The sequence below is a fragment of the Heteronotia binoei genome, chromosome 1 (genome assembly GCF_032191835.1).
Source record: "Heteronotia binoei isolate CCM8104 ecotype False Entrance Well chromosome 1, APGP_CSIRO_Hbin_v1, whole genome shotgun sequence".
NCBI lineage: Eukaryota > Metazoa > Chordata > Lepidosauria > Squamata > Gekkonidae > Heteronotia > Heteronotia binoei.
In genome coordinates, this window is record NC_083223.1 from 13,721,655 (window position 1) to 13,744,847 (window position 23,193).

General features: G+C 44.3%; 1 protein-coding gene across 1 annotated transcript; it reads left to right on the forward strand.

Moving 5' to 3' along the window:
* The first annotated feature begins 883 nt into the window (after positions 1–883).
* Positions 884–16,180, forward strand: LOC132566251 (cytochrome P450 2K6-like). Its single transcript, XM_060231089.1, has 9 exons — positions 884–1,081; positions 1,460–1,622; positions 4,222–4,371; positions 7,408–7,568; positions 8,525–8,698; positions 11,296–11,443; positions 12,446–12,630; positions 13,007–13,148; positions 15,984–16,180. Exons 1-9 carry the CDS (start codon positions 899–901, stop codon positions 16,169–16,171), a joined length of 1,494 nt encoding a protein of 497 aa, XP_060087072.1. The 5' UTR covers positions 884–898; the 3' UTR covers positions 16,172–16,180.
* Positions 16,181–23,193: the final 7,013 nt, after the last annotated feature.

Consider the following 23,193-nt stretch of genomic DNA (forward strand, 5'->3'; position numbering starts at 1 on the left):
CGTGGTTTCTCTATGTTGTATTGCCTTGAAGTTGGTAAAGAGCTGGCAATATAGTAGCCACATAAACCTTTGGCAATCATTTTGCTAGTATAATATAAAACATATGAAAGCAAAGGCAAAGTCATATGCTAGAGATTTATTTTTTAATTATGACAAACATGGACAACTTTAATGCTTGAGCACCATTATCCGATAACAAAAATATAACATTTTCAGTTTCCAAATGTGCTTTTAAGGTGGTTCTGGTATTCTGGTTAGTATTCATAGATGAACCACAAATGCAGACACATTGTTCTGGTGGGGTGAGAGAATATCAACTGGTAAACAAGAGTTGTTTGCATAGTCTGGAAAGGACTGAAGTTGCACTCCAAAAAAATGAAGACCTCTCTCCCTTTGCATCTTTGATACCTAGGCAGGTTGAAATGGAGCAAATGTCTTACATTTGTTTCACGATACTTATCATTAATTCAATGGGGAAGCAACTCAGAAAGTAATGTTCAACTGCTGGGAATTTCTCAATAACTACAAGTTCAGTAGTTAACCCAACTATTCAATGGCAACCCTACCCTTTGGACCCAGTCAATAACTAATTAGCTCAACCATCCGGATAATATTGGGCTGAACTTGTCAAGAGAGCTTACTCCTGTCCTGTGAAGCTTCCATTTGAGGAATTAGACACCACCCATTCAAAAGGAGGGGTTATATACACGAAACACACAGAGAATTGGGGAATATTTCTTCAAAAATGCATGGGTTGGATACTTGGTGAGAGCTCATACTGGGCATTGCTATATAAACAAATATCTGCAATTCATTTCATGGGACAGGCAAATCCCTTGAGCAAAATCCCTTGCAAATTTCTCTGTAACCTCAACAAGCAACTTCTTCTTAGCAAGAAATGGCCTGGGTTGATCCTATTTCTGTGTTGTTCCTGTTTGCTGTCACACTTACATTCTTTTGGAAAACGAGCAGTTTCTTGAAATGCAGCAGCCCAAAGTTTCCACCAGGACCACGCCCACTACCACTCATTGGAAACCTCCACCTACTGGATCTGAAGTGGCCTTACAGAACCATGTTCAAGGTAACCATCTTGCTTGTTTTGTTGTGTATCCCTGTCTTATGCTGGTCTCATAAGGCAGAGAGACCTTCAGTTTCTTCACCCCAAATGCAAGTATTCATATGAAGACAAATATATGTCACATAGCTTGCTCATATATTAATAAAATGTAGTTGAGATTGGAAACAATCAGGGCTTTTTTTGAGCCGGAACACACCGAAACGCCATTCCGGCTGGCGTGGGTAGCGTTCTGGTTGCATTTTTCTTGTGCTTGTGTGTGTACATATATATTTGGTCAACACATTTTTACCAAATATATCCAGTATTTTTGTTGACACCATCTGGCAAACCTAGCTGGATGATTGGAACTCTGTTTCTCATTTACCTTTCCTTACATTTCAGTTATCTAAACAGTACGGCCCTGTCTTCAGTATCCAATTGGGATTGCAGAAAACAGTCGTTCTGGCAGGCTACAAGACTGTGAAGGAGGCTTTGGTGAACCAGGCAGATGCCTTTGCGGACAGGGCTGTGGTCCCAGTGTTTGAAGACTTTGATCATGGCCATGGTGAGGTCCTACTTTCTGAAGTCTTGCATACATTTGTAGAACTTACAGCCATGGAGAATCTGCACCAAACATTATCCTAGGACAGGGGTGGCCAAACTTGCTTAATGTAAGAGCCACATAGAATAAATATCAGATTTGACAGCCAAAAGGCATGGATGTAAGATCATTGAGAGCCTCAGGACATGAACATGAGATGTTTGAGAGCAGGGAGGGAGGAAGGGAGGGAGGGGGAAGGAAGGGAAGGAGGGAGGGGAAAGGAAGGGAGGGAGGGGGAAGGAAGGGAAGGAGGGAGGGAGGGGGAAGGAAGGGAGGGAGGGAGGAAGAAGGAAAGAAAGAAAGGAGGGAGAGAGGAAGGGAGGGAGGGGGAAGGAAGGAAGGGAGGGAGGAAGGAAAGAAAGGAGGGAGGGAGGGAGGGAGAAAGGAAGGAAGGAAGGAAGGAAGGAAGGAAGGAAGGAAGGAAGGAAGGAAGGAAGGGAGGGAGGGAGGGAGGGAAGGAGGAAGGGAGGGAGGGAGGAAGGGAGGGAGGGAGGAAGGAAGGAAGGGAAGGAGGAAGGGAGGGAGGAAGGAAAGAAAGAAAGGAGGGAGGGAGGGAGGAAGGAAGGAAGGAAGGAAGGAAGGAAGGAAGGAAGGAAGGAAGGAAGGAAGGAAGGAAGGAAGGAAGGCTACCTGACTTCATATTTTGCAGCATCCATGTCAGCTCAGCTAGTGAGTTTTTCACTTCTTCTAATGAACCAAATATCTTGCTTACTGTTAAAGCAGTTAGCTCAGGGTAATGGTGCAATGAAAGTTCTGAGGACTCTCTGAGTACAGAGGGAGGAGATGGCGCTGTGTTCAGTGGGGATGTAAGGTTAGCTTCTTCATTTTCTTCATCAAGATAAATCTCAAGCAAAGGAGAAAAATGGTTATCAACAGGAATGTTGTAGGAAACAGCTTTCTGACGAGAAGAACTTCTTTACCTTTGTTTCAGAGCCGGCTGCAAATTAGCATCCTCGGCTCATGCATACATTTACACACTCCCATAATTAGTGTTGTAAATCACCTTGCAGATAACTCTCGACTCCCAACAGTCAGTAAGCAGTCATTAGCTAATAAAGGCAACAGAGAAAGTTAATAGGAATTAGGAACTAAAACAGGTCACTTAACTCAAAACTTCGAAGTCCAGAGCTACGCCCTCACACACCGCTCCTTGCCGACGCCATCTTACTTCCACATTAGCTGTTGTCCTGGTCTTGTTCGCGACTCTCGAGTTTGCATGGGGCAGGGAGCAAACAGAGAACATGCAGCCCTGTTCCAGTGATGCCAATGCAGAATCTAGAAAAAAGAGCTGACATGAGGAACCCAGCACAGAAGGGAGTCAAGTGGGAAGGAAGGAAGTGAAATTTCAATTTGCAACAATTGATATATTTCCAACTTGGAGTGATCTATTGTATCATATTATTCTTTGTATTTCCAATGAGAGATTTGATACACTGGGCATAAGTTCTATATTCATTATTTGACCTAGGAACATGCCTCCTTATATGGAAAGGGGCTGGCTCAGGGACAAACAGTGGGACACAGTAAACATGTTATTTCTTTCCCACGGTGCAGAGAGGTAAGCTGCAGTATTGGAGCCCAAGCTCTGCTCACGACCTGAGTTCGATCTTGGCAGAAGCCGAGTTCTGGTAGCCAGCTCAAGGCTGACTCAGCCTTCCATCCTTCCGAGGTCGGTAAAAGCTTGCTGGGGGTAAAGTGTAGATGACTGGGGAATGCAATGGCAAACCACCCCGTAAAAAAGTCTGCCCTGAAAACATTGTGATGCGACTTCACCACAGAGTTGGAAACGACCAGTGCTTGCACAGGGGACTTCCTTTACCTTTTTATTTCTGTCCTGCTTTTGCTTGTTATTGAAAATGTTTTGCAGTGAAACAAGGAACTTATCTCTCTCCTGATTCCAGATATTAGTTCTGATTAGTGACTGTTTTAGCTTCTCCAACCAGACTGATGGGTATCTTCTACAGTCCCAGAGACAGCCCTCTCTCGGCTTGGCTTCGCGAACGAAGATTTAAGAAGGGTGCAGTAGTCCACGTTTGCTGCAGGCTCACTGGTGGCTGACAAGACCAATGTGGGACAGGCAGGTCCGGCCACAGCGGCTGCAGGGAAAAGTCTGATTTGGGGTTGGTGCTGTAGCAGTGCGATTCTTCCTCAATCTCCTTTTGTCCTCAAGACCAGCTATGCGTGCGTTCTCAAAGGAAGAGACAGCCTGGTGGATGGTGTGCCTCCATGCTTTGCGATCTGAGGCTAGGTCAGACCACTGGTGATGGTTGATGCGACAGGTGCCAAGGGATTTCTTCAAGGAGTCCTTGTACCTCTTCTTTGGTGCCCCTCTATTTCGATGGCCGGTGGAGAGTTCGCCATACAGGGCAATCTTGGGAAGGCGGTGGTTTTCCATCCTAGAAATATGCCCTGCCCAGCGCAGCTGCGTCTTCAACAGCAGTGCCTCGATGCTGGTAACCTCTGCCCGCTTGAGGACTTCAGTGTTGGTCACAAAGTCAGAGACAGCCAGTGAGGAGCCAATCAGTGTTCTGCAAAAACCTGATTATTTCTTATTTCCCTCCAGGTATTGTTTTTTCTAATGGAGAGAACTGGAAAGTGATGAGGCGGTTTACGTTAACCACGTTAAGGGACTATGGAATGGGCAAGAAGACCATAGAAGACAGAATCGTTGAGGAGTGCCATTTCCTAATAAATAAGTTTGCCTCTTTTGAAGGTGAGTTTTGTCTAATGTAGCGAACAACCAGGGCTCTTTTTCTAGTAGGAGCTCCTCTGCATACTAGGCCACGCCCCCCAGGTGTAGCCAATCCTCTTGGAGCTTACAGTAGGCCCTGTACTAAGCTCTTGGAGGATTGGCTACATCAGGGGGCGTGGCCTAATATACAGAGGAGCTCCTGCTAGAAAAACAGCCCTATTAAATACACCCAGTTCTGTTAGGCTGAAGGCCTCTTTATTAACAGTAAATGTAGGACAGGTAACTTGGCTATCGGAATAAGGAAAAACAATACTTTACTAAGCTGTTTCTAGAGCTCTTAGGCAGGGTTGCCCTGCCTGGTTTTGCAAATTCTTAGTAGGCCTTGCATTCCTGCGAGCTGCTAGGCAGGGAGACTGAGAAGAGAAGCACTGAGTCCCTCCAACTCCTGCTTGTTCTGCCTCCAGACCGGATGTTTTCACAGTTGCCATGGTTTTCCTCTTTGGCTTGATTCACCTGCAGTCTCAGTGGATGAAACCTCTTCCACAGTTAACTTAGTAATGAGATCACCACTTTGTTGCGATGAAGAAGGGGCATCCTTATTGGCTTCCTTGAATTAATTCGGGAGCTGATGTTGGTAGACTAATCTCCTTAGAAGGTTCTATTGAAGAATTAAGGGGCTGGTTAACTTGCATCAATTCCTCCTATATGGCCCAGCACAGCCAACAAATAAATAGTTGTCAGCACTAATATGAAAGGCAAGGAACAAGCCAGTCTGGCCTCGACTCATTTCCACTGCTTTGTGGGTGTTTTAATAGTAGGGTTGCCAAGTCCAAATCAAGAAATATCTGGGGACTTTGGGAGTGGAGCCAGGAGACTTTGGGGGTGGAGCCAGGAGACTTTGGGGGCGGATCCAGAAACAAGGGTGTGACAAGCATAATTGAACTTCAAGGGAGTTCTGGCCATCACATTTAAAGGGACAGCACACCTTTTTAAATGCCTTCCTTTCATAGGAAATAATGAAGGATAGGGGCACCTTCTTTTGGGGCTCATAGAATTGGACCCCCTGGTCCAATCCTTTTGAAACTTGGAAGGTATTTTGGGGAGAGGCACTAGATGCTATACTGAAAATTTGGCACTTCTACCTAAAAAAACAGCCCCCCTAGAGCCCCTGATACCCATGGATCAATTCCCCATCATTCCCTATGGGAATAGTTTATGGAGGTGCATGATGGCTGTGGGGGAGGGACTTCCCCCGCCAGCCGGCTGGCTGGGGGAGGGGGGAAGTCTGTAAAACCGGGGGATCCCTTTCTGGGACCTGGGGATTGGGAAACCTATTTAATAGTGTGGGGTACCCATACTCAAAACCACATGTTATTTTCTGGAGCGGACAGCAAACATCCTTTGGGTGAAGACTTCTTTATTTGACTGAAGACTTCTTTATTAACAGTAACAGTAGGTCAGATAACCTGGCTATTGTAATAAGGAGTAATAATACTTAACTATTATTTATTGTATAGAGCTCCACTTTGACCATGGTCCAGTCTAGAATTCCCCATCTGCACAATGAAGAGCATTCTGGGTCAGCGCAGAATGGATGACAAATGTTAGCATTCTCTTAATTTGGCCAGGAATAGGATTGCGGCTATAACACGTTTTTTTCCAAATAGGAGGTAACCAATTCATTCCAGCTGCCTAGCGGATTTTCCAGGCCACAGTTATCTTATGACTGCTGTATGGAATCCCTGTGTGGGTTGAAAATATTAATGCTATCTTCCTGCACAGGATTCTTGGTCTACCTAACTCTGTCACTTATTTTACCCTCTGTGCAGAACTAGGCCTGCACCTTATCGAATTGCGTGCATTGTTATCTGCCACAAAGTATTGGCTTCATCTTCATTTTAGCCCTCCTTCTAATAGTCTTATCGATCTCCTTCTCTGCTGACCCTTACGGCTCGACATGGTCTCAATTTATAGTGTCCAAAATTAAATCCATTGGAATTGATCTTGCCTCCCTGGCCAATTCTGATGAAAGGGCCATGTTTCAGATTGTCCGAAGGGGGATCTGAGATATTGAAACCCAAATAATCAAGGCTGGTAGATCTGGAGTTTGCTCCCCACATTTTTTTTGGCCTCCCTTTCGCTTAAGATTCTATGGCACAGTATTTTTCTAACCTGACAGATCCCTTACATCGCAGAGCCTTTATGCTTGCCGGATTTAATCTTTCCCCTTCGGCTGTCTTGAAAGGCAGATATCAGGGCATTCCTTAGAGAGCCAGTTTGGTGTAGTGGTTAAGTGTGCAGACTCTTATCTGGGAGAACCGGGTTTGATTCCCCACTCCTCCACTTGCACCTGCTGGAATGGCCCTTGGGTCAGCCATAGCTCTGGCAGAGGTTATCCTTGAAAGGGCAGCTGCTGTGAGAGTCCTCTCCAGCCCCACCCACCTCGCAGGGTGTCTGTTGTGGGGGAGGAAGGTAAAGGAGATTGTGAGCCGCTCTGAGACTCTTCGGAGTGGAGGGCGGGATATAAATCCAATATCATCTTCTTCTTCTTCTTCTTCTTCTTCTTAGGAAAGAGTTTGCTCCTGCCTCTTTAAGGAACCTGATTCTGTACAACATATTCTCCTTCGCTGCTCTCATTACTCTTCTCTGCGCCACTACTGGATTCGTCCTCTTCTCCCCTCTTCCAACCCTTTAACCGATAATAATTTAGCCTTTTTGTTATCTGACAAGTCTCCCGAAATCGCTGCATCTGTGGCTGAGTTCGTGTCATGTGTATGGAAGCTAAGAACTAGAGAATATAAAATATAGATCTATTCTGCCTACCCACTCTGCCTTTTTAACTTCAGTGGGTTCTGGTTGGTGGTGACCCTTTTTTAAACATTTTTAGGTGTCTCGTTCTTGGACTGTTTATCCCTGTTTTATTGTATTGCTATGCCATTAAAGTTTCGTTTGATGCTGATGAGCTAGCTAAGTATATGCAAGATAATGCATGAGGCACAAGTGATAACGATGTTAATTCCATAACATAATGCTTTCATGGTAATATTCATTCTACAGGAAAACCATTTGAGACTACAGCAATCATGAATGCTGCCGTTGCCAATATTATAGTGACCATATTGCTCGGCAAGCGAATTGAATACGAAGATCCCATGTTTATAAGATTGCTAAACTTGGTCTATGAGAATGTTCGGCTCATTGGAAAGCCCTCGGTCAGGGTAAGGTATTTAATGTTTGGTTTTGAATACAAGTACCAGTGCAAACCGTACCTGTGCAAACAGTAAAGGCAGGACTCTGTACATATCCATGCCTTTAAAGATTCGCAGCACAAACTCAAGTTGTCACAGCAGATAACAAAGCTTGTTCTGAGAAACTTGCAACTTGTTTGAAATGTTTAGGGAAATATACGGAACGGCCGTTTCAGATCAGTACCACTTAGCGCGTTGCCAGGGCCTCAGGCAACCAATCTTGTTTGATGCTGATGGAAACAGTAGAAGAAGAAGAAGATATTGGATTTATATCCCGCCCTCCACTCCGAAGAGTCTCAGAGCGGCTCACAATCTCCTTTACCTTCCTCCCTCACAACAGACACCCTGTGAGGTAGATGAAGATATTGGATTTATATCCCGCCCTCCACTCCGAAGAGTCTCAGAGCGGCTCACAATCTCCTTTCCCTTCCTCCCCCACAACAGACACCCTGTGAGGTGGGTGGGGCTGGAGAGGGCTCTCCCAGCAGCTGCCCTTTCAAGGACAACCTTGCCAGAGCTATGGCTGACCCAAGGCCATTCCAGCAGGTGCAAATGGAGGAGTGGGGATTCAAACCCGGTTCTCCCAGATAAGAGTCTGCACATTTAACCACTACACCAAACCGGCTCTCCCAGTAGTGGGAGAAAGATTTAAAAAGATGCACAGGGTGATGTCACTTATGGTTTTTCCTGGAAGTGATGTCACAGAACATGCAATGCCAGCAACCCACCCCCCATGTCCCCATTCCTAATCTGTCAGTGGTACCATAACCAGATAACCATAATGACTGCAGTGCTTAGAAACTAGCATGAGAGTATGGGTCGTACAGTGTCACAGGAGATTTCGAAACACCTATAAGATTTCTGCCTCAGTGGTGGCATTTGGAGATTTCTTGATCTTTTCCTTTCTCATCTTTATATTCTTGTAGCTGTACAACATGTTCCCTGCTCTGGGTTTTCTTTCTGGTGGTCGCAAGACTGTCCTGAAGAACAGGGATGAACTGCATGACTTCATCCAGGCCACCTTCATAGAACACCTCAAAGAACTGGATGTGAATGACCAGAGGAGCTTCATCGATGCTTTTCTAATCCAACAGCAAGAGGTGAACATGCCCATAATCACTCCCTCTCACTCACTCACTGATCTGAAGTCTCTTTGCTTGTGAATGCTGATCCAGTTGGCCAGGAATCCATCTTGGGAGAAGAGAAAGCAGCCCATCAGACTTGCTTGGATTTCCACAAGAAAACCAAAAATTAAATATGCAGAACAAACATTATTCTGCCTTCTCCAGTTCCCCAGTTAAGAACATAAGAGAAGCCATGTTGGATCAGGCCAATGGCCCATCCAGTCCAACACTCTGTGTCACATAAGAACATAAGAGAAGCCATGTTGGATCAGGCCAATGGCCCATCCAGTCCAACACTCTGTGTCAAAGAAGAACATAAGAGAAGCCCTGTTGGGTCAGGCCAATGGCCCATCCAGTCCAGCACTCTGTGACACATAAGAACATAAGAGAAGTCCTGTTGGATCAGGCCAGTGGCCCATCCAGTCCAACACTCTGTGTCACAGAAAAACATAAGAGAAGCCATGTTAGATCAGGCCAATGGCCCCTCCAGTCCAACACTCTGTGTCACAGAAGAACATAAGAGAAACCATGTTGGATCAGGCCAATGGCCCATCCAATCCAACACTCTGTGTCACATAAGAGAAGCCATGTTGGATCAGGCCAATGGCCCATCCAGTCCAACACTCTGTGTCACATAAGAACATAAGAGAAGCCATGTTGGATCAGGTCAATGGCCCATCCAGTCCAACACTCTGTGTCACATAAGAACATAAGAGAAGCCCTGTTGGATCAGGCCAGTGGCCCATCCAGTCCAACTCTCTGTGTCACATAAGAACATAAGAGAAGCCATGTTGGATCAGGTCAATGGCCCATCCAGTCCAACTCTCTGTGTCACACGGTGGCCAAAAAAAACCAGGCGCCATCAGGAGGTCCACCAGTGGGGCCAGGACACTAGAAGCCCTCCCACTGTTGCCCCCCAAGCACCAAGAATACTGGGCATCACTGCCCCAGACAGAGATTTCCATTTAATCCCACAACTAATGAAGCCAGAATGACACCCAGATTTATGGCACTTCACACCTATGACATCAATCTGCTTTTTATCACCCTCCACTGTTGTTACAGCCCAGTTAACAATATTAAACAAACAAACACAGACCCCCATTTGTGATTCTTGTAATCTGCTAAAAACATTCCCATGACTCTACATACCAACCCACTCCCCACTTTCTCTATATTTAAAGATTGCTTGCCATTCCAATTTTGTCTGATGAAGTCTGCTTAAGAGCATACGAAAGCTTACAGTCTGAATAAAACTTAGTTGGTCTTAAAGGTGCACTTTTCTACTGCTTTGTTCTATTGCTTCAGACCAACACGGCTGCCCACTTGGCTCTATCTACAAATGTTACAGGTTATACTAACAATGCTACAGAGCCCTTTGGAATAGATAACAACATCCAGAGGTGGGGAACTGGCTTTGGTTCCCACCTAAGGAGGCATAGGTTCTTGGGTCTCGCTTCTTGCCTCCGCAGGCTAAGCGCTCATTCTACAAGAGATACAAAACAGAATATAATATAATATAATATAATATAATATAATATAATATAATATAATATAATATAATATAATATAATATAATATAATATAATATAATATAATATAATATAATATAATATTCCTCAACTGTATTTTAATATCTTCCTTTTTTTCTAATGACAAACTATATGGATGTTATAATCTCTTGAGAAACCATGCCCTCTATTTAAACTAACAAAGCCAGAATGTTGCCTAGATTTATGGCACCTGCACCTATGATAGCAATCTACTTTTTATCACCCTTCAGTGTTTTTTCAACCCTGTTTTGTCCTAGCACTAACAACCACAGATCCCTATTTGTGATTCTTTTAATCTGCTAAAAACATTCCCATCATTCCACACTGCCCACTTTTATTAAGAATTGCTGCTTCCATTCCCATTTGTCTGATGAAGTCTGCTTAAGAGCATACGAAAGCTTACCTTCTGAATAAAACTTAGTTGGTCTTAAAGGTACACTTGTCTTCTGCTTTATTCAGTAAACAAGAATCACTGCAACAGGAGGATCATAAAACAAAGGGATTTGACAGCCCCTTCAGTGATGTTTATGAGAAGCGGCTTTCTGCATCTTCTTTGCTCTGACAGAACTTTCTGTTGCTCAGTTGGTAGAATAGACACAAGTTACGGTATCTTATTTGATTGAAACATCCTTTCTATTCCAATCTAAGCTGCTGTTTCATTTTGCCAGGGCTTTTTTTGAGCAGGAACACACAGGAACGCAGTTCCAGCGGGCTTGGTGTCAGGGGATGCTGTCTAATATGCAAATGAGTTCCCACTGGGCTTTTTCTACAAAAATGGCCCTGCGTTTTACTGTGGTAGGTGAGTTTCTACTATTCGATTCCAAGTAGGGTTCTCCCATTTCACATCAAAATCCAAATATAACTTTGGAGGTTTCAAGAAATAATTTATTCCTTTTGACTTTTGAGAAATAGACTTGGCAAATGAAATTTCAGATTGTTACACTGGTCAAGGCACTGAACCATAGAGTTTTAATTGGACAAAGGAAAGGGAAGGAATGCTTCCTTTCATTTCTATCCTAGGAAAAGACCAAGAATCAGAGCACCAGATTTTTCCATAACGAAAACCTAACATCCGTTGTTTCAAACTTATTTGGTGCTGGCATGGAGACCACTTCGACCACCTTGCGTTGGGGCCTGTTGCTGATGGTGAAGTACCCTGAAATTCAGAGTAAGTCTTTTCCATTGATTGGTTTCCATTATTTGAGGACCTCTGGAGTCCAGTTATGCATAGAAGTAAGAACAAGAAAAGCACTGCTGTTGGATGTTACCTGAACGAGGGAGAACAAGAAGCACCAGTGGGTTATACTTTCTGTTCCCCCCCTCCCAATCTGCTGTAATGTTACAGAATTCTCTTCTGAAGTTTCATCTGTTGTTCCCTTCCATGTTTAGAGTAACCATTCACTCTCACTCTCTAAGGGCAAAATTAGACATCAGAATGGCCATGAAGAAGATTTTGATGACATAAAAATCATTTTGAAGAAAATTTAGGCCATTAATATTTATACATATAAATGATACACTTTGTTAAAATGCTGTGGCCTGGTCTAATTTTCCTTCTTCATTATCGGGAGCTTCTTTATTATTTTTCTCTTTCTGCTTTCTCAGATCTCTGAAGTCTTCAGGAATATTCTCTGTTGATAATACTTCAAGCAGTTGTTCAGCATGTTGAATCATCAATATTATTCTTTCCTTTAGTAATTGCACTTCTAAAGCCCACAGAATTCTCCGACAGAATTTTATTTATTTCTTTGGTAAAATTTGGCTTTCAAAATCTCTCCTCATCCTCAAAAAAGTTCAGGGGATGTCGTGGAACGTCTGTATTTCTGTACCTCGAGTGGAGTTTCTCTGTGTTTGTTCCATACAATATCTCTTATTTTCTTGTGTGTAAATTTAACCAATATATTTGACCAATATATGCAGAGAGAGAAAGAGACAGAGTTTGGTGTAGTGGTTAGCAATGCAGACTCTATTTCAGGAGGACCAGATTTGATTCCCCCTCTTCCACATGTAGTTCCTGGTATGACCTTGGGTCAGTCAGAAGGTCTCTCGGAGCTGTTCTCTTAAGAGCAGTTCTTGAAAGATCCATTCATCCTAATTAAGATGGCCCCAGTATATTTAGGGAATGATTCAAAATCGTAATTCATTCAGAGAAAATGTTCTGTTTTCTCAGGGAAAGTGCAAGAAGAAATAACAAAGGTGATTGGATCAGCTCAGCCACGGATAGAGCACCGAGCAAAACTGCCCTACACAGATGCGGTGATTCATGAAGTTCAGAGGTTTGCTAATACTTCCCCTGCCACCGTGCCACATGCCACCACTGTAGATGTCACCCTTGGAGACTACTTCATTCCAAAGGTGATCGTCCATCGCTTCACATTCATTGCTTAGCTGAATATGGCACATTTGTGAATTTTTCTGCAGCCAACATTTAGTTTTGTGGAATAAGGGAGCCAGTTAATGAAGTTCTTCTACATCCCATGGAGTTATGCTTTTTGTTTTATGGAAACAATGGGGATGTTTCTGACTTCCCCTGGATTGTGCCAAGACTTTCAAATTCTGAAAACATTCTCCATCCAATTCAATTTTTTTAAATTTTGCTTTCACTGCATTTGAATTCTCATGTAACTTTGTTTGTAAGATGGCATTTCCTTTGTCTGAAGGATAGCTAATGGACTTGATGGGCCATCTTCATCTTCATTTTCTTCAATACCTCATTGCTTTGCCTTTTCAGGGTACTCATATCATTCCATTACTGTACTCTGTGCTACACGATGACTCTCAGTGGGAGAAACCCTTTAAATTTTATCCTGAGCATTTCCTTGATTCCGAAGGAAAGTTTGTCAAGAGAGATGCCTTCCTGCCTTTCTCTGCAGGTAACTCCTTTGAGACTGATCACTGTGGGTTTAATTAACCGATCAGGTACCCAAGTAGGGTGGCCATAATATCTGCAGGCCAGCCAGGGACACCTTGAAGGGGGAAGGAATGTGTGCGCGTGTGCACAGCGCGCGCGCTGCCGGAAACAGGAAGTGACATCACTTCCTGTGACATCATTCCCCCCGCCACCTGCCGGAAGCAGGAAGTGACATCACTTCCTGTGACATCATTTCCCCCAAATGACATCATTTTCCCCAAATGTCACTGCCGGAAACAGGAAGTGACTTCACAGCACTTCCTGTGACGTCCCCAAAAATCCCCCAAATATCACCGCCGGAAACACCAAGATTATTTATAGAGAGGGAAAGGGGGAAATAAAGTTAAATAAAACTCTTTTTTTTACTTTTTTCAAAGTGAGAAGACTAGAGAGAACAGGTTCCACGCTGAGAAGCCAGTCAGATTCCAGTGAGATTCCAGTGAGACTGTGCTGCATAATGCAGCCTATTTATTTTGTCCTGTTTGCTCTGTTGGCTCTATCTGCGCCACCTTCATCACTTTCGGGGTGTGGATCCTCCAGTGGGGTGGTCTCCCGACTCCCTCCGCCGGCTGTTTCTGATACGCCTGCGCCCCCTCTTTCATTTGATATGTGTCCCGTGCGGGTGCCACCCTCCCGCCGGGAGATGCCACAAAATGAGCCCCCTTGAGGCTTATGGAGGCAGGGCTCGGGGGAAGCGAGCTAGACTGCTGTTCTTTTGAGGGGTTATAGAGTGTTTCGAGCCTGTCCCTGTGGCATCGGTCCCATCGTTGTGGGACCGAGGGGGCCGGCGCAGCGGCCCGCCGAAGCAGCCTGTCACTAATAACACAGGTCGAGATGCAGGACAGGAACCCGGAAGTGACCGACAGGCTGCTTCAGCGGGCCGCTGCGCCGGCCCCCTGGGTCCCACAATGATGGGACCGATGCCACAGGAACGGGCTCGAAACACTCTATAACCCCTCAAAAGAACAGCAGTCTAGCTCGCTTCCCCCGAGCCCTGCCGCCATAAGCCTCAAAGGGGCTCATTTTGCGGCAGCTCCCGGCGGGAGGGTGGCACCCGCACGGGACACATATCAAATGAAAGAGGGGGCGGAGGGCTATCAGAAACAGCTGGCGGAGGGAGAAGGGAGACCACCCCACTGGGGGATCCACACCCCGAAAGTGATGAAGGTGGCGCAGATAGAGCCAACAGAGCAAACAGGACAAAATGCATTATGCAGCACAGTTGAGAAAGTGCCTTATCCCATATACTGATGAAGTAAATACAGGATTTGAGAACAAAATTGCACCAGAAGAAACAAACACAAAGCTCCCTTACACTGAATCAGTGCTTGGGTCCACCAAAGTCAGTATTGTCTACTCCAGGGGTGGCCAGAGTTGCTTAACAAAAGAGCAACACAGAATAAAGGTCAGATGTTTGAGAGCCGCAAGACATGAACATTGGATATTTGAGAGCCCCGGAAGGAAGGAAGGAAGGAAGGAAGGAAGGAAGGAAGGAAGGAAGGAAGGAAGGAAGGAAGGAAGGAAGGAGGGAAGGAGGGAAGGAGGGAAGGAGGGAAGGAGGGAGGAAGGAAGGAAGGAAGAAAGGGAGGAAGGAAGGAGGGAGGAAGGAGGGAAGGAAGGGAGGAGGGAGGGAGGGAAGGAGGAAAGGAAGGAAGGAGGGAAGGAGGGAGGAAGGAAGAAAGGGAGGAAGGAAGGAGGGAGGAAGGGAGGGAAGGGAGGAGAAAGGGAGAGAGGGAAGGAAGGAGGGAGGGAGGGAAGGAGGAAGGAAGGAAGAAAGGAAGGAAGGAGGGAGGGAGGGAGGGAAGAAGGAGGGAGGAAGGAAGAAAGGAAGGAAGGATGAGGAAGGAAGGAGGGAGGGAGGGAAGAAGGAGGGAGGGAAGGAGGGAGGGAAGGAAGGAAGGAGGGAAGGAGGGAGGGACGAAGAAAGGAGGAAGGAAGGAAGGAGGGAGGGAAGGAAGGGAGGAGGGAAGGAGGGAGGGAGGAAGGGAAGAAGGAGGAGGGAGGGAAGGAAGGAAGGAAGGAAAGAAGGCCCCTCCCGCCAGCCGCCCCCCCGCTTTCGGCCCCCTCCCTCCCTCCCTGCCTGCCGGCTGCCGCTTACCTTCTCCCAGGGCGCGGCCTCCTTTCCGGGCGGGCAGGCTGGCCAGGAGGCGCAGTGGCAGCTGGTGCTGCTGGCGACTGAGGAGGAGGCGGCCGAGCCCACCGACCCGGGGCCTCCCGCCACACCGCCGCAGGCGCCGCCGGCCCGCCGCCGCCTCCCCACGCCAACGAGAGGAGCCGGCGGACCGCACGCGCGGTCGGGGAAGGTGGCGAGTGAGGGACCGAGCGTCCCTGCGCGTGCGCACGGCGGTGTGGCGGGCCCTACGCTGCCCACTCTCCTGGCCCCGCGCATGCGCAGAGCCTGCCACACCGCCGTGCGCACGCGCAGGGACGCTCAGTCCCTCACTCGCCGCCTTCCCCGACCGCGCGCGCGGCCCGCCGGCTCCCCGCTGGCTAAACCGGGATCTCTAATGGTCCCGGTATAGCCAGCCCGGGAGGCGGGAATTGGGGGCCAGAATCGGGACTTTCCCGGGTGACCGGGACAATCTGGCCACCCTATACCCAAGTCCATTGACCTGGAAGAACACTGTTGCAGCTGGCCACTTCTCAATTATTATTTCAAGATGAGCATTCTTTCTCAGTAATCACTGGTATCCTTATATTTACTTCGTTGTATTTTATGGATATCATTCTATGGGGGTAATGGTATAAAAGCATTATAAATAAACAGGGCTTCTTTGCCCCATCTGCATTCTCACAGGTCGGCGAGTGTGTGTTGGAGAGACCCTGGCTAAAATGGAGCTCTTCCTCTTCTTTGCAAGTCTCCTGCAGAGATTCACCTTCCAGCCAGCCCCTGGGATGTCAAAAGAAGACCTGGACCTGACCCCTGCAATTGGGTTAATTTCATCTCCAATGCCCTTCAGTTTCTGTGCTTTGCAACATTCCTAACATCCTACCATGCTTAATTCCTTCTGCACACCACCCTCCTCTTCTGCACCTTTTTGCTTAATAAGGACATTTTAGATTCAGCAGAATCAGACTGTGCTTTGTCCCAAATCTTTCTGTTTCACATACTTATCTGTGAAACCCTTACAAGCTAGATCGGAGACATAGACAACATAGGGTGTTTTTACATTCAGTTTGATCCAGAGTTTTAGAGTCTTCACATCGCCTCTCGCCATTCCGCTTTAATTATTTTCCTTTCACATTTGTGGATTTGCTCTGCTAATTTTGCGTAGCCAAACTTTTATATTGCCTGCTGAAAGCATTTCAGTTTGTGTGGGGGGGGCTGTCTCTGATCAGAGGGCGGCCGGAACACCGGTGCTCAGTTAAATGTATACGATTGCTTGGAAATCATGTCAACACTGCAAAAACAATACAAATTTAAATTACAAGATGAGGCAAGCAATGATATGTAAAAATTTCAAGTGCTGTCAGTTCTTATGCAAATTACTGCACCTTGTGGCTTTTGGAGGAGTCTTTTAAAATGTATGAAAACTTCTACAATACAAGTTTGAAACGCCTGTAGAGAAATGACCGGATCAAAACTAGTTTTGAGAAAAACGTTGCAGCGGCAGCACCGGAACCCATGTCACCAAAACAAATATAGATGCTTCGTGCAGTAATGATGCAAAACAGTTGTGAGAACGTTAGGTAATGTAAAAGGTGAGTTTCCAATGCGGTGATAGAGAGTCACAAACTGTCAGTGGAAAAACACCCATAATGACAAGTACATAACACTAATAACAAGAGTCATTAATCTGCCCATGATAAGAATAGAAAGAACAAAGAGAGAGATGTGCACTTAAAGCCGGTGGCTAAGCAAGGGTGTGATTGCAAGGCAAGCAGATGAACGAGTGTCTGGAGCTTTCTGGGATGAAATCCTTATGTCTTGCAGAACACCCCACTGGATCAAAGCCATTGCCTTTAATTTTTTGCATTTCTTTCTCAATGCAAACATTGTTTGACGAGGACATCAGTTGGGTTTGTTTATTCATTCACTGAAGAGTCGTCTTTGTGTTATGCTTCTTTTTCTGATTTCTGGCAGTGTATTGGCTTAAACAAACTCCAGAATTAGCAGAATGGGTATGAAAACCAAGTGGCCTTACATGTTTGTGAAATAGGTTTCATTTGTAAAACTCAACACTAACGATATTCAGTTTGTCTACATAGCTGGTACCACTGGAAGCATCTCACTTGGAAGAATACGATCACTGTAGCTCACTTCCATTCTTTTAAGGATTGGAAGACGTTTGTAATGTGTCAATACGAGAAATCAAGCACAGAAACATTATTTTTCTTTTCATTCTTTCTCTTTTCATCATGGGCAGATTAATGACTCTTATTAATAGTGTTATGTACTTGTCATTATAATTATTGAAGACTGTACATATAAGATTGTCAGTCAGTCAGTCAATGTTTTATTGTGTATAGCCATTGGTCGTTACAAAACAGAACACAAACACCAAAATTCCCAGATGACATCTTAAAAGTTCCCAGAAGGGCCAACCTCAATAATTTATAACATTCAATATCACTCTTGCTCTTATCTTTTTAGCTGCAAAAGCTAGATCGTTCTCTAATCCTAAAATCTAAAGCAGCCCCCTGATTTAGACTAATCAGATCTGTTCATCTGAGATCCCTAACTGTTATACTAAACATATTAAGACAATTGTCTATCCAAATACTTATTATAGCATTGATTTTTATCTATCTATCTATCTATCTATCTATCTATCTATCTATCTATCTATCTATCTATCTATCTATCTATCTATCTATCTATCTATCTATCTATCTATCTATCTATCTATCTATCATCTCCATACCTGGTTAATATCTCCAGATTTAATATAAGAATGTTCTTCACAGCTCTCTGTTTTCAGACTATGCAAACAACTCTGTTCACCGGTTGATATTCTCACACTCCACCAGAACAATGTGTCTGCATTTGCGGTTCATCTATGAATACTAACCAGAATACTAACCACCTTAAAAGCACATTTGGAAACTGAAAAGATTATATTTTTGTTATCAGATAATGGTGTTCAAGTATTAAAGTTGTCTGTCATAATAAAAAATAATCTCTAGCATATGACTTTGCCTTTGCTTTCTTATGTTTTATATTATATTATACTAGCAAAATGATTGTAAAAGTTTTATGTGACTACTATATTGCCAGCTCTTTACCAACTTCAAGGGAATACAACATAGAGAAACCATGGAATAGACTTATGTAGTACAAAGGAAGAGAACCCGTGGTATAAGTAACAAAGTACAATTTCTAAAAGTTCTAAATGTTTACTCCAGCATGTTTATAAAGATATCAGATACATGAAATTTTAAAGTGCTATTAAATTTAGTTCAGCAATAAGTGGCCATAAAGTCTTAAAGTGCTCATTAGCAGATTTAGTAAACATTCAATAACAAAAAGAAAGTTATAACAATAAAAATGTAAGAAAAACTGTTCACGGTTCTTTCTGGACCTTCATCTGTCTTGTTTTTGCTTATTTTGCTTACCAGCAAATGACAGAAGGTGCACTGTAAATGGGGGGGGGGGGGATGACAGTGAAACCCAACTTTGGTGGGTTAAAATCTAATTCAAAACTAATCTGAAACTTAATTTTCATGGTGGTAGATCACCAGCACTTTTGTCTGGAAAAAATAGATCACGACCTGCTCGAAGTTGAACATGCCTGGTATAGACTAATCAGTTTTTCTGTAAATATGAGTATAAATTGATCGTCTGTCTCCAAGGTCCCTTCTTGTATGCATCGCTTTAAGATTGTGACAGGTGTTTGTAATTTGGGCATTGTAATTGTAATTTTAAGTCCTTTGTGAAGTATTCACTGAGATTTTTCTCCAAAGAAATGCTGTCCGTTTTTGCACGATGTCAGCATTGGGCACTTTAAGGGGAAAAGTGCTGATGCACTGTTATGTAACTCCTACTATACCTGCTAATGAAAGGCATGTGAGAATCATGTGCAGCTAGTTAAGAACTGGGTAACATGATTGGCTAGCTGCACTATATCAACAGAGAGCCTAACTCTCATTCTCTGTGGGCTGATGAATACGGAGGACGTGCAGAGGAGTGGAGAGCTATTTGTGGTCAGAGGCTGTTACTCTGTCGGACTGACTGATGATGATGATGACTTGGTATGTGTAGACTACTCTCTTGGACTGTGACTGTGTACTGCTAACTTGGATGGACTGAACTTACTGTATATTGACTATCTGGACTGACTATTACTACTCTATTTGCCTTACCCCAAATACAACTGTTTAAACTGGCTTGCTGAAGTTTTTGTCTTCATAGAACTTATACTGGTGGCTGCACTTATCAGGCACTCATACCTGCAGAACTTCCATGCACACTGACACACACAGCTTACCTCGCAGTCACAATCCTGTTCCCTCCACAGCATCTGGTCGGATTTCCCACCATCTGCGCCGAAGTTATAGGAAGTGCCACAGCTTTTGGTAGCAAACGTAAACCGCTAAAACCCAGTTTACGTTTGCTACGCAAAAGCCGTGACACTTCCTGTAACTCCAGTGCAGATGGTGGGAAATCCGACAGACGCTGCGGAGGGAACAGGATTGTGACTGCGAGGTAAGCTGTGTGCGAAAATGGCACCAGTGTTTGTGTTATCTACACAGTTTCTTATGGTGAGTGTCCCTTTTGAGTTTAAATTGTGTTATTTTCAATTGCTTGCTTGCTTATGTTGGATGTTATTTTTAGCAATAGGCCAACAGGAAGTCAGAATGAATTTCAAGCCCTCCAGAGAAACTGACTATCAGACTGGAAAGAGTCCCACCAGCCACCAGCGGGTTCATGGTGGATTCCTAGCACACGTAGATGTTTTAGAAATTGTTTTTATGTTTTATGCTTTTATTGTTTTATCTTATTTGGTCAGACTAATGTGATTGTGTGACCCTTAATTTGTGAGTTGCCCTGAGTCTGTCTTCGGCAGGGAGGGCAGGATATATATTAATTAAATAAATAATTAAAAAAATAAATTGTGTTGGGTATGTGGGAATCTTTCCAGAAGCCTGATTCCAACCTTTTTGTACCAAATTAAAGTGTCCAGGAAACAGAGCCAGAATGAAGCTGTGTAAATGAGTTTATCCAGAAATGAATTTCCCACTGAAACCAATGGGGGAAAAGCATCGATGTCCTAATATTAGTTTTTGTTATGATATTAAATTGGACTGGACTCAAGTATACATTGTTAATCCTGAACCAAATCTGACTCTCCCATTTACTCATCCAACTTCCAGGTCTTAAGAGGCAAGGCCAAATAGATGGCTAAGATCTTCTCATCCTCCACCATGTTGGTGTGTTCCTCTCCACCAAATAATTTATTGTGCTCCAGGTTCTTTGCAGAATTCCAGTGAGATCAAGATAAATAGCACTCACACTAGGCTTCCCAACCCCCCCGCCCTGCCGGGGGACCCCCGGATTAGCAGCCTAATCCCCCGCTCTCTAAAAATCTGAAAGCAGGGGTGGGGGGTGGAACGGTGCCATGTCTCTTTCCCTGCCTGGCTTCAGGCTTCTCCCTTCCTCTGCGTCACAAAGACCCACCCACCGCCGGCCTGCTATTCGCTCCAGTCCGGCCTCCCTTCACAAGATGCATGCTGGGACTCGTAGTCCTTGCATCCTCTCCGGCTGCCAGGTGGTGTCTCCTCAGGGAGTCTGGCCGGCGGGGGGGGGGATCTCTGCCCCCAGAGGACCATGTGCGTTTCTACCTCCGGAGGCTTCAGTCGCTGATTGAAAGGCTTCCTCTTGGGATGGTGTGTATGTGTTACTTTGAAGAAGTTGGCAGCAACTCATGAGTAGAAAGGCCCATCCCCTTCAGAGTCGCCAGAAATGGGGGGGGGGACACATCTGCTGAGCATTATTCTCTATGTGGAGATTGATTCTCATAAGGTATAATGGGGAATTGATCTGGAGGTTTCGGGGGCTCTGGGGGAGCTGTTTTTTAAGGTAGAGGCACCAAATTTTCAGTATAGTATCTAGTGACTCTCCCCAAAGTATCTCCCAAGTTTCGAAACGATTGGACCAGGGGGTCCCATTCTATGAGCCCCAAAAGAAGGTGCCCCTATCCTTCATTATTTCCTACGGAAGGAAGACATTTAAAAAGGTGTGCGGTTCCTTTAAATGTGATGTCCAGAACTCCCTTGGAGTTCAATTATGCTTGTCACACCCTTGTTCCTGGCTCTGCCCCAATGTCTCCTGGCTCCACCCCCAAAGTCTCCTGGCTCCACCCCCAAAGTCGCCAGATATTTCTTGAATTGGACTTCGCAACCCTAACTCACACTGCTGGCTAGATTTATGAATTAAATCAGTTTATAGCATGCTATGCTTGCAATGACAAACAACCCAGTAATGAAAATTTTGAAGAACTTTGCTTTGTCAGTTACTGAAGATTGTTTAACTTTAAGAGCAGGGAGCAAAAGCAGTCTGAATCTTCTCAGTTACAGCAAGGAGGAAGGAAACATCTATTGATGTGCCTGGCTTTGCCGCTACTCTGTTGGAGAATGTAGAGTCAAGGACTTGAAAATGCCACCTAATCTAATGGGGGATAGCTTCTGCCAGAATCTCTCCTACCTCTAAGTTCTAATATGGTGATCATTCATTCTTTATAGAAGAATTTCTTTGTGACTCTGGTGTGTTTCCAAAAATGTTAAAAATAGGAAAATTAAGCAATTTTTTTGCAATAATAATAATAATAATAATAATAATAATAATAATAAAAAATTTTATTTCTATCCCGCCCTCCCCGCCTAGGCGGCTCAGGGCGGCTAACAACATTTCAAACAATTAACATAGATAGATAAAACTTTAAATTTAACAATTAAAATTTTTAAACATAAAAACCAGTCAATTAAATTAAAATACATAGTTCAAATTGTATTAAATGTATCTGGCAGCAATAAAATTGTTTGGCGCTGGTTCTGCCAGTTTAAGTGGTTCCATGATCGTATTATGGATGGCGGCTCTTTATTCCAAGCAAATCAGCAGTTGGTATCAGTATAAGCTTGTCTGAAAAGGGCGGTCTTGCAGGCCCTGCGGAACTATGTCTATATAGAGAAACCTTTTTTTTAATAAGACCTGCACCTATCTTGCAATGAGCAAATTAGCAGATCTAATGAAACCATTGAACTTTTTAACTACTCTGAAACAACTAAGCTTTTACACATCTTGAGGAATTATATTTCTGTTTAAGCAAAAGCAGCCATTTTGTTTAGAATAAATGATTCCCCTTTTATTTATTTATTCTATGATTTGTATCCCGCCCTTCCCATAAAAATGGCTCAGGGCGGCTCACAACAGACGATAAAACAGAATTTAAATTGACATTTAACATTTAAAAAGTCAGAACATATAAACCCTAAAAACCTTAAAACCTTAACATCAAATGCAATATAATTAACAGGAGTTTAATAAGCTACATTTATTTCCCAGTCAGGTGTAGGCTAGCCGGAAGAGTGTTGTCTTGCAGGCCCTGCGGAACTGAGTAAGGTCCCGCAGGGCCCTCACCTCCTCCGGCAGCTGGTTCCACCATGTAGGGGCCATTATGGAAAAGGCCCTTTTACTTCACAGCCACCCTCTGGTGATAACTGTTCCATAATTCTACTCAATCTAAGTAACCCATCCTGTTCTTTGGGTTAATCAAAGAGGTCTAAAGGTGGCAGCAAAGATCTTCTCAAAATGCTAAAGATGTCAAGGACGGAGCACCATACAACTCATTTCAGAGCATTGTGAAGAGATGCCATTACAGGTGCTACATAGCAGGTGTTAAAACACAGAGGGGAAAACACTACAGCTGAGTTTCAATGCTCAATCATGGTAAAGCCTGAAAATTTCTCACATGACAATTTGTAATATAAGAATAATTTACAGGGGATGTGCCTCGTGAAGGCAACTATAGCTTACCCCAAAAAATGAGCTAAGAAATGACTTGGTTACA

Excerpts from the sequence above, each read along its gene's own strand:
- LOC132566251 (XM_060231089.1), top strand. The coding sequence starts at position 899 with ATGGCCTGGGTTGATCCTATTTCTGTGTTGTTCCTGTTTGCTGTCACA. Across the intron at positions 1,082-1,459 it reads CTTACAGAACCATGTTCAAG|TTATCTAAACAGTACGGCCC; the intron begins GTAACCATCTTG and ends CTTACATTTCAG. Across the intron at positions 7,569-8,524 it reads TTGGAAAGCCCTCGGTCAGG|CTGTACAACATGTTCCCTGC; the intron begins GTAAGGTATTTA and ends ATATTCTTGTAG.